This window comes from Capricornis sumatraensis, chromosome 4 (assembly GCF_032405125.1).
Source record: "Capricornis sumatraensis isolate serow.1 chromosome 4, serow.2, whole genome shotgun sequence".
Classification (NCBI taxonomy): domain Eukaryota; kingdom Metazoa; phylum Chordata; class Mammalia; order Artiodactyla; family Bovidae; genus Capricornis; species Capricornis sumatraensis.
This window is the reverse complement of record NC_091072.1, coordinates 160,583,807-160,595,849: the sequence shown is the minus strand read 5'-3', so window position 1 is coordinate 160,595,849 and position 12,043 is coordinate 160,583,807. Positions and strand designations below refer to the sequence as shown.

Below are 12,043 nucleotides of genomic sequence, written 5' to 3'. Positions count from 1 at the left end.
GCGTCAAGGGTCAAAAAGGCTGCAGGCCCAGGAGGTGTCCAGGGGCTGAACCAGCCAGGGGGTGGGGAGGCACTCTGACAGCTCTCTGATAGGACAGTTAATCCAAGTGGTGGACAGGACCATGTGCTCTAGACAAAACCATAATCCACACTGCCTCCAGACTGGACTGAGGTTGAAAACTTGACCTTTAAGGCTGAATCAGACATTTTAGATTTTGGTAAAACCACCTTATATATGTAGCTGGAAAAGGAAACAACTCTTGAAATCCTCCCGAAAACCACCAGCCTGTTGTGAATCCTGAGACCAAATGAAACCATTTCATCCCCCCACCCTGGCCCGCCCTGGCCCATTCTCCAGGCGAGACCCCTGGCCCCACCCCCACGCTATACAGTCACAGGAACTTTGTCCTCTCCACCCCAGGGAGCAGCTGCCACCAATAGGGGTTAAAAGAAACAAAGCTGCATATTTAGAAAAGCAACAGAAGAAGACCAAGGAGCTGCCTTGCCAGAGGGGGCTTGGAGCAAGATTTACAAATAACTTGTCAGTTTGCCCATGGAGACGCGACCCTGGCCCCCAAACAGCTCGGCTCGGTGGATTCGGGTCTGATAGGGGACCGAGCCGAGAGGAATGAGAAGTGGACTACATTTCAGTCCCTCTTGTCCCTGCTGACCACAGGTGCCAGCTTAGAACAGGGAGGGGATTGAGTCCAGAGGGCCCTTGAGACGTGGCTTTCTGGAATCTTCTACACACACCTGGGAACAGACTTTTCCACATACTACTTACAACCACAAAAACAGCAAACTGAAACGAAACACCCGGTGCATTTCGATAAGCTTATTGAAATCATTCTTTGACATTCTAAATCCTGTGATTCAAAAATAGCACGTTGTCTTTCTTCGAATTCAGGAAACAGAACCGAAGTCTTCCAAATAAATATTTCGCTGCTTTTAAAATACTTAACCTTTGGAGACATCTATGTTTACAGGATTATAAAAATTAAAAAGTGCTGATTAGTTTTCAAAATTAAAAAAGAGCATAACAGTCAAAAAGGGGTAAAAAGGGAAGAGAGACCACGTATTTTGAGGTTAATTCACTGGCAAATTCCTAACACGATATAAAGAAATCTGCACTGATTCACATCAGGCACATTAAAAATCAGACCGCTGAACACCATTCCCCCTCATTTCCCAAGTCCTGACTAGTAGCTGCTTCTCACCAGCATTTCAAGACTCTGCACTGCTCTCAGAAGTGGTTACAAAAAAGAAACGTGGAGTAGCCTTCCGGTTACCTAGGCAGTAAACCTCCCGTTGTTCCAAGGTTTCCATGGGGGACATTTGTGCAAAGCTGCGTTGCTCCCGTCTCTCCTCTGTAGCGCCGCCGCCTCTGAAAACCCGCGAGAAGCCCCTCCCCGCGCGCGCGCGCCCGGGAGAAGCGCCTCCCCGCGCGCGCGCCCGGGAGAAGTGCCTCCCCGCGCGCGCGCCCGGGCCGTCAGTACATGTCCCTGTAGATCTCCTGCAGCAGCGGGTGCAGGGCGGCGTCCGACTCCGTCTTCTTGATCACCTGCACCAGCTGTGCGTGCTCCGTGACCAGCTGCCGCAGGTCTGCCATCTTCTGCAGGAGTTTGGGGAAGAGGAAGGCGTCATCAGGATGGTTGTTCTGGAGATGGAGTTTGAGCACGTGCACAATTCCCTCCTGCATTTTCTCAATGTGTCCTACGTTTAGGAGGCCGGGCCGATCTACCCTCAGGAGAGAGGAGAGAGGGTGAGTGGGGTAACCAGCACGGTAATGCTGAGAACAGTCTTCCAGTCTGAGAAACCAGACATCCTGACTGGACTCTGCCTTTCTTACCCAAAGCTCAGCCGCCTTTACACACGGGCCACTTGCCTAGAAGACAGAGCTGCATTTTTCCCAAATCGCTGGGCCTGGGACAGACAGGAGAAATACTCGTTCCTAAATATTTCTTTTCTTTTTTTAAATGTATTTTATTTATTTGGTTGCACCAGGTTGTGGCTGCAGCTCACGGGATCTTCCATCTTCACTGGGGCATGTGGGATCTAGTTCCCTGATCAGGGCTCGATCCTGGGCCCTCTCCACTGGCCTCGAGGAGCCTTAGCTGCTGGACCACAAAGGAAGTCCCTCTCAGTACTTCTATGACCTTAAAACCACAGCTACCTTACAGGGTGGCTGCTTCATTTAGAGTTTATCTGATGACCACCTGTCAGGGGAAAACTCCCAAAACATTAGGAGTAGAAGCTATACATACAACCTGCTGCTGCTGCTGCTGCTAGGTCGCTTCAGTCGTGACCGACTCTATGCAACCCCACAGACGGCAGCCCACCAGGCTCCCCCGTCCCTGGGATTCTCCAGGTAAGAATACTGGAGTGGGTTGCCATTTCCTTCTCCAATGCATGAAAGTGAACCTACTTGTGCCTAATATGGAAAATGATATCCTTCTTCCTACATCTTCTTAGGTACTCCGTTTCAACAGTATTTAAGCAGTGTGGTTATGTCCGACACAGGTTTAATGTGGTATAAAGCACCGCTACAGGTACCGTCTAACGTGTGTGGGTATGTGCGCCCAGTCGCTCAGTTGCGTCCAACTCTGTGACCCCATGGACTGTAGCCCGCCAGGCTCCTCTGTCCATGGGATTTCCCAGGCAAGAATACTGGCGTGGGCTACCATTTCCTTCCCCAGGGGGTGTTCCTGACCTACGGCTTGAACCCGTGTCTTATGTTTCTTGCATTGGCAGGCAAATTCTTTACCACTGTGCCATCTGGGAAGCCCACCTTCTAATATGAATCAGACAGAAAGTAGGCGGAGCCAGAAAGGAATGAGGGGATGGATACAGGCTGGAGAGGGGCTGAGGACACCTGGAGAGGGGACATGTGAGGCTTGCACCAAGAAAAGTGAGGTGGACACCAGGTGGCGTCCCCAGGTGGCTCAGACATGGGCATCAGGCACCTGGGGCAGCTCAGACCATGCATCCTGCCCTTGACCCAGAAAGATCAGCCCTCACCATGCGTATTCAACAGGCAGCGCTCTCTTTAGAGTCCCACACATCACTAGGGTTTCAGAAGTGTTGCTCGCAATGTGGACTTGTCGTTCTTTGGGGGGTGGATTGTAAAATAAATATTAGGTTTTTAAAGAGAGAAGTTTTAAAAAAGTAATAAGTGAGTCCCACTTCATAATTGTAGCCCCATCATACAGATTTCATGTATGTCTCACCAGATATTTTTCTGATCTGATTATAATTTCTTTTATAAAACTGTGGTCACACTACTTATATAGACAGTCATGCATCACTTTCCCCACCACACTGCTTCTTGAGCATGCAAAGGACAGTGGCAGATTATGCACGGCTGCCTTGCCACTCTGCTTTTTACCTCCACCTAACTGGGCCCAGCTGGATGGCCAGAGGGACAGACCTCGTGGAGCTGAGCCACCCTCACCCAGCTCCGTGTCCGGAGTTGGGGCTGCTGCGGCCAGCCTCAGTTCCGCGAGCAAGGGACTCACGGGGCACTACAGCTTCAGGCAGCAGTGGCCCCGTGGCTCTCATGGCTGGGTTGGGTCAGCTAAGTTTACAGTAGAGGGCTGACCTTCTTAGACCCAGGACGGCTATTTAAAGGAACATGAGGCTGAGCCAAAATTCTGCAGAGCCAGCTCCCCGCACAGAGGCCCAGGTTTTCCTTCACTGGAATCCGTTTCCTCTGGCAAAGCATGCTGTGCAGTCATGCCTGTTAGCTAGCTGCTGATGCTTTTCATTATGAAATCGCACAAGTATACCAGCACAGACAGCAAGTGCACTAATGACCGTGGGGCACTTTATAGAACACTGTCTGCAAGATGGATACAAAATGATAAGAACAGTTATAACACGGTCGTCCCACGGTATCTGTGTGGATTGTTCCAGGACCCCTTGAGAGTCCCTTGGACCGCAAGGAGATCCAACCAGTCCATCCTAAAGGAGATGGGTGTTCATTGGAAGGACTGATGCTGAGGCTGAAACTCTAGTACTTTGGCCACCTGAGGCAAAGAGCTGACTCATTTGAAAAGACCCTGATGCTGGGAAAGATTGAAGGCGGGAGGAGAAGGAGACGACAGAGGATGAGACGGTTGGATGGCATCACCGACTCAATGGACATGAGTTTGAGCAAGCTCTGGGAGTTGGTGATGGACAGGGAAGCCTGGCATGCTGCAGTTCATGGGGTCACAAAGAGTCGGACACGACTGAGAGACCGAACTGAACTGAACTGCAACACCCAAATCCATGAAAGCTCAAACCCCTTACATAAAACGGCACATAACCCGTGCACATCCTCCCAAACATATGGCATCACCTCTAGCCCACCTGTAATGCCTCAGGCAGTGTAAACAGTATGTGAATAGTTGCCAGTGTGTGGCAAATTGAAGCTTTGTTTTTTGGAACCTTCTGGAATTTTTTTTTCTGCATGTTGACTCTGCAGGTGCAGAACTGACAAGTATGGAGGGCTGACTGAATATGATGGTGTTATTATAACATATACATTGTAATATTACTACGATTATATCTGATATATAATAGTGGATATGATAATAATGAAAGTGAAAGTCACTTAGTCGTGTCCGACTCTTTACGACCCCATGGACTCTACAGTCCATGGCATTTTCCAGGCTGGGATACTGGAGTGGGTGGCCTTTCCCTTCTCCAGGGCATCTTCCCAACCCAGGGATCAAACCCAGGTCTCCCACATTGCAGGCAGATTCTTTACCAGCTGAGCCACAAGGGAAGCCCATGATAATAAGAGATATCACTAAATATTAATTACTAATGATCCCTAATATATTTTGCTGTTGTTTAGTCACTCAGTCATGCCCAACTCTTTGCAACCCCGTGGACTGTAGCCCACCAGGCTCCTCTGTCCATGGGATTTCCCAGGCAAGAGTACTGGAGTGGGTTGCCATTTCCTTCTCCAGGGGATCTTCCCAACCCAGGGATCGAACCCGCATCTCCTGCATTGACAAATGGATTCTTTACAGCTGAGCCACCAGGAGAATGCCCCTAATATACTTTATTACTGCAGTGGGCTGCCATTCCCCCCTCCAGGGGATCTTCCTGACCCAGGGGTCAAGCCCAGGTCTCCTGCACTGCCGGCGGATTCCTTACTGTCTGAGCCACCAGGGGAGCCTGACATACCGCACCCTGTTACAGACCAACTATCATTCACGCAGTTACAGGTGGGACATGTCACTGTGGCACAAGTGTGTCGCCGTCTTGTTACTCAGCCACTCGGTCGTGCCCAGCTCTTCTGGGACCCCATGAGCTGTAGCCCAAGAGGCTCTGCTGGGTTGCCATTTCCATCTCTGTGGGACCTTCCTGGCCCACGGATTGAACCCACATCTCCTGTTTGGTAGGCGGATAATGTGTTTTATATAAAGTAACATGGAGACACTGCCATATATAAAATAATCAACAGACCTCCTGTGCAGCACAGGGGACTCTTATCCTGTAACCACCTAAATGAGAAAGTAATCTGAAAAAGAACAGACGTATGTGTATGGGTATCTGAATCACTTCGCCTCACACCTGAAACTAACAAGACTATAAACCAACTATACTCCAGTGTAAAATAAGAATTGTTAAAAAGTTAAAGCTCTGAGACAGGAAAAATTACCTTTGCTACAATATGATCCAACATGGATCTCATTCTCACTGAATCCTGGTTAGTGTCACTGTGGGAGCTCGGACGCCCTCCCCACCTGCCCCAAGCGGTGGCTCCGTGCCACTCACGTTGGATTCACCGCTGCTGGGTTCTCAAGACGGGAGGCTGTAAATGCCCTGGCACTGACGCGAAATCAGCGACTTACCTCCGCAGCAAATGATAGCAGCCACAAAGAGGGAAATATCACTGTCGTCCAGCTCCAGTGCATTGAACTTCATTGCAAAGTCGAACTTGGGCTCCATGATATCACAGAAGGGTTTTCTTAGGCTTTTAAGGAACTCACGGGTTATGAAGCCATTCCCATAGGCTACCAACATCCCGTCTTTGTTCATCACAGAAGACAGCATCGCAAATATGGCTTCGTAAACTCCATACTTCAGCAGGGTGACTTGGTCATTCAAGTCCAAGCTTGCAAACCCCGGGATGGACTTGGCGAACTCCGTGAGCTCGGTGACGGTCTCCACGGACGTGCACTGGCAGCAGTGGAAGATGCGGACCTCCGCCTCCTTGTTCTGGATGCCGTTGGCCACCAGCTTGGCCACCAGGGTCTTCTCGGCCATGCACAGCGTCTCCATGTCGTGGATGACGAAGGGCTGGAAACCAAGACACTGGAATAAGTTGGACGACTGGTGACAAGCTGTCTTCTTAATTATCATCAAACTGATGGGTAGCCCCTGAAGTTCAGCCGCCTGAGAAGCAAAGTACGTGCACGACACAGTCCCCGCCCTTAGACAGCCTCAGAATCGGCTGGGGGTGAAAAGACGTTCAGTAGCGGACAATATACATCAGAAAGACAGTCATCATCATCGCCTGGAACTGGGGGGGGATTTCATTGCTAAGGAGGTGAAGGACCTCCCTGGCAGTCCAGTGGTTAGGATTCCGTGATTCCACAGCTTTGGGCCCGGGTTCAGTCCCTGGTCAGGGAACTAAGATCCTGCATGCCTTGCAGCACGGCCAACAGCAACAAAGTAAAGTACTGATTTTGGCAATAAAGCTCACAGGAAAGAGAATATTAGCAAACCACTCTAAATATTTGATAATTTTCTCTGGATTCCCAAATACTACTGCAATAGCCAATCATTAGAATAATTCTTTTTTTTTCTATAAACAATGATGGTGGTGGTTTAGTTGCTAAGTTGTGTCTGACTCTTGCGACCCCATGGACTGTAGCCCACCAGGCTCCTCTGTCCATGGGATTCTCAAGGCAAGAATACTGGAGTGGGTAGTCATTTCCTTCTCCAGGGGATCTTCCCACCCAGGAATCGAACCTGAGTCTCCTACACTGCAGGCAGATTCTTTACCGACTATGCTACAAGGGAAGCCCTGAGCTACAAGGGCTTCGAGCCCTGAGCTATAAACAATAATGGTTCATTTATTTCAGAGACTCTAAAAAAAACAAATCCTAGTATTTATTTTGGCAAAGTCATATTTAAATGAATGAAAAGTGATAAAACAAATGAAATGATCATAGTCACTGATCATTGGGGAATATGTTCTATTTTAACAATGAACTTTTGGTAAGTTGGGATTTCCTGGTGGTTCAGACAGTAAAGAATCTCCGTGCAATGCAGGAAACCCAGGTTTGATTCCTGGGTCAGGAAGATGCCCTGGAGAGGGAAATGGCAACCTACTCCAGTATTCTGGCCTGTAAAATCCCACAGATGGAGGAACTTGGCGGGCTACAGTCTATAGGATTGCAAAGAGTTGGACACGACTGAGCAACTTCACTTTCACTTGGTAAATTATTCATTACGTGCATGCGTGCTAAGTTGCTTCAGCCGTATCCGACTCTTTGTGACCCCATGGACCATAGCCCTGCCAGGCTCCTCTTGTCCATGGGATTCTCCAGGCAAGAATATTGGAGTGGGTTGCCATGCCCTCCTCCAGGGAAATTATCCATACAGTAATTCTTAGTTTTTCCATTTTATGGACGTTAGAGATAACCATCCTTATCCAGCACTACTGAATGAATGAATTTTGCGTGTAAATAAATGTCACTCAGAAAGTTGGCATCTGTGTTGAAGTAAACGGACAAGCACTGCTAAACCCTTGCTCTCTGGGGATAAACCGGAAAGCCTCACAGGAGCCCCTTTCCTGGTGCAGAAGACTGAAATCTCCCCACCACTGCTCCACATTCTGAGACAGTCTCCACAATCTCCAAATGCTTGAGGCAGCTCCCTAAGTGTGGCCTCACCATGTGCATCTAAACCCACCCATCCTATCATTTTATAAAGATCTAGTGGGCTTCCCCGGTGGCTCAGATGGTAAGGAAACGGCCTTGAATGCAGGACACCCAGGTTCGATCCCTAGGCCGGGAAGATCCCCTGGAAAAGGGAATGGCAACCCACTCCACTGTTCTTGCCTGGAAAATCCCATGGGCAGAGGAGTCTGGCTGGCTGCAGTCCACGGGGTTACAAAGAGTCGGACAAGACAGCGACTAGCACAGTGGAGGACAGACGAGATGGTGGGCCGTGGATTCGGAGCCAGTGTGCGCAGAAGAGATGGTGTATCTGGTGGGGCTCGGGAAAACAGGCACAGATAAACCCTGCAGCTGAAATGCAGCCAGATCTTTCTGCGGACAGGAGAAATGGCAGCCTCCGGGGGAGCTCGCTGACTCTTCCACAGGCCGGCGATGAAGCAGGCTGAGGCGTTATGTTCAGTCCCCGCTGGACAAACGCTGAGTGGACGAGCAGCCCAGTGATTTTAAGAACCACTCTGCAAGTGGGCAGATCACATCACTGACAGAGCCTCCGGGCCCCACGGCATGACATGTGCCCTTTCTGGGCTCACGAGCATCGGGAGCCACCTGCAGGGCACCTGTGGGGTGTACCTGGCACAGAGGCGGAGGTGCCGGGGTAATCTGACGCACTCTTTGAAATGTCTAAACAGAATTAGAATTTGCAAGATAGTCTTGGACCAAAAAAAAAAAAAAAAAAAAGATCTGATTTCGCATCTGAGGCAAGGAAGTATTTTTTAAATTATCTGTGAAGGGCTGCAAACATCCTGAATACGAAACTTAAAGCCAAATTTCTAGCAATCTCAGGTTTGATGGAGAAAGACTAAAACTATCTTTTTCCAAAGACTTTACAAGCAGGCCAGGTTGACCATTTTGGGAGGAAAGTTTGGGGGCAGTTTCTATGAAGTTAGAGCTCAGATTTAAAGTGGACTAGAAAAATATTTTCAAAGAATACATGGCAGTGTTTCCTCAATTGCAGAAAATACAATATAAGTCCACCTTGACTTTATGCAGATCACTAACTTTTTAAAAGCACATTCAGCAGAAATAAAAATGTTCAATGAATTTTTTAAAATATGAGTTTTGTTGTTAAAAAAAACAACAACTGGAAAAACACTGAGCTAAATGAAATTAGGTCTTGCCAGCGTCTTTAACATAATGAGTATACACCGTCTATCTTTTAAGAATGGGGTTAGGGACTTCCCTGGTGGTCCAATGGTTAAGGCCTTGCAATGCAGGGGACGCCAGTTCAATCCCTGGTCAGGAAACTAAGATCCCACATCCCACACCACTGAGCCCAAACTAGAGAGTCTGTGACCCACAGCGAAAGATCTCACATCTCAACTAAGACCTAATGCAGCCAAATAAATATTTTTTAAAACAGAAATCACCTGCTAAAAAATTTATTAAGAAAAAAAAAAAGAACTGTTTGACTGCAGAATGCCTATTATTATTGGTAGGACATTCCACAGGACTAGCACAGACTGGCTACATAATTTTCAGGGCCCAGTGCAACATGCCAGTCACTTACTCAGAAGCGATTAAAGCTTTCAAGACAGTGACAGAGAGCATGAAACGCCAGCGCAGGGCCCGCTAAGCGGGGGCGGTATGTGGGAGGACACACACCCAGGACGCCAGCCCTGGACTAGTTTACGTGAAACATTCTCTCACAAGTGAAGACTTCGATCGTAACGAGTATTTCATTTTTATAAAATTATCAGTTGGGTTTTAGAAGGCAGGCCTCATTAACAGGCAAAATTAGAAACTATTTGGATTCAAAACAAGTGCAAACGTTTAAAATCATGTTTATTACAGCCCAACAGAAGTTGTAGACCGAGACCCTTGACAGTTTGCCAGACTTTATTGAGAAACATTCTCCATTAGGCTATTTTAGAAGTCCTGGAAGCTTTCATTTAACTTTGGAATGTGCCTTTTCTACTCAAGCTTGAATATGAATATATCTGATGTTACAAGTGGTCGTTTCAAATCAATGAAGCACATCATAAAAAGTTTAAACAGTACAAGGCAGAAAGCTGCCCACTTTCCCCTCAGAACTGTGCGTGCATGCATGCTAAGTCCCTTCAGTCATGTCCGACTCTTTGCGATCCCATGGACTGTACCCTGCCAGGCTCCTCTGTCCAAGGAATTCTCCAGGCTAGAATCCTGGAGTGGGTTGCCATGCCCAGGGGTCAAACCCTTGTCTCGTTAGGTCTCCCGCACGGGCGGGCGGCTCCCACTAGTGCCACCTGGGAAGCTCCCCCCAGATCACTCTGGGCCAAGTCCAGAAGGCTCCCCTCACAGATACTTTTTTTTTTGCCACTTGAAGTGTTCTATGTGTGTTAATGATATTCCTTATAAGAGTTCATTTCTGAAACACATTCAAAGAGCATTTTCTGTGAAAACTTAGGCAGCACCATCTTTTAGGAGAAATTTAATTGTGAGTTATTTGGAAGAATTGCTTGGGATGACATTATCTAATAAGCTCTTGATGAGGTTTTACTACACATTTCTCAATATAAAACAGTATGTTTTTCAGCCTACTGACAACTGAAGTTATAGGTATAACATTTCAACGCAGCACAGCAGGCCAGACCCCAGGGTGTGGTGGGAGGGGGTGTCAGTCCGAGACCCGCCGTGCCTGGGCAGCTCTGCCTCTGTCTGAGCACAGATGGAGTAGCAGAGACCGTGGCCCTGAGCTGGATGCTCCAAGCTCTGGCGTGCCCTGGGCAGGCCAGGAAGACAGGAAGGGCCACGTCTCCATGTATGCGGGGCATGGGGCGGGAAGTGAGCCCACCTGGGAGCAAACAGGGTCATCAAAGGCAGTCACTGTTCCCTGGACACTCCCTTTCAAACTGGTACCCGTGATGCTGCGGTTTGGAGGTGGGTGCAGAAGCAAGCGACGGACCCTTAGCCATATCCTGCTCTCCATTTTTCCCATCCAGTGAGACCTAATCCTAGACTACTTGTCTACTCCCCAAGTCACTGTGTGACAGTCCTCAACTGTCCAGGTTCCCACTGGCCTTGGGTGACGGGCTCCTCCTCGGAGTGCACGGACCTCAGTGGGATACGGGAAAGATACTCTGCGGAAACCAAGTTAGTATTAAAGAAGAGTGCTTGGCTCAGAATAAAGATGACTTTTAAGTCTGCTTTACATTCTGGAAACCCAAGGGAGAAGTAGAAGATCTCAGCAACATGTCAAAAGATTCAAAGAGATAAAAAATCTGGACTACAAGATCAAACCAGTCAATCCGAAAGGAAATCAACCCTGACTGTTCACTGGAAGGACTTGATGCTGAGGCTGAAGTTATAATACTCTGGCCACCTGATGGGAAGAGCTGACTCACTGGAAAAGACCCTGATGCTGGGAAAGATCGAAGGCAAGAGAAGGGGACGACAGAGGATGAGATGGTTGGATGGTGTCACTGACTCAATGGACATGAGTGAGCAAACTCTGGGAGATGGTGAAGGACAGGGAAGCCTGGTGTGCTGCAGTCTGTGGGGTCGCAAAGAGCCGGACATGATTTAGCAACTGCACAACAACAACTTGGGGCTATACCAATCATTTCCAGGGTAGAAATTCAAAGGTGAAAAGGTTACTTTGCTTTCACCCCAGTGATGTGGGAAGGATTGAGTCTGTGCTGGCCCAGCATGGGTGCAGCTTTACCAATTTAACGAGAGTTCACTCAAACCCTTCTAAATTACCTCAGCCTATTTCACTGGAGAAATCACCAAAGAATGAAAAGACTCAGTAGAAAAGACGGTGGGTGTCTTCATGAAAGTAAGCAGCTTGTGAAATCCTTTATTTTCCTGTGACTAAAAGTTCCAGCTTGTAATTCCCAATAGGGATGGCTTCAAGCTACTCATTAGTACAAATTAAACCTGTTGCACCACGCCCATAGGGAAGAGGCAGAACGTCTTGATTTGCCAACCTCGGGCCATGCCCCGCTTTGAAGGCCACCGTGAGATCAGTCCTGTAACGGAGACAGAGGCTGGGCTCGCTGTGGGGTGGGGACCGGGTGGGGACTGGGTTGGGGCCGGGTGGCACTAGGCTGGGCAGGCAAGTGTCAGCGCCCACAAGGGGCATTCTCAGTTGCTCCCAAGAAGGTC

General features: G+C 48.6%; 1 protein-coding gene across 2 annotated transcripts in view; it reads right to left on the bottom strand.

Moving 5' to 3' along the window:
- Positions 1–1,140: 1,140 nt before the first annotated feature.
- Positions 1,141–12,043, bottom strand: part of PPARA (peroxisome proliferator activated receptor alpha) — a 66,670-nt gene continuing 55,767 nt past the window's right edge. For both annotated transcript variants that reach the window (XM_068970205.1, XM_068970204.1), the window contains exons 7-8: positions 5,846–6,293; positions 1,141–1,736 (exon numbers count right to left, since the gene is read on the bottom strand). In XM_068970205.1, coding sequence (XP_068826306.1) covers positions 1,489–1,736; positions 5,846–6,293 — 696 coding nt within the window. In that variant the 3' untranslated portion in view covers positions 1,141–1,488. The remainder of the gene's footprint in view (positions 1,737–5,845; positions 6,294–12,043) is intronic.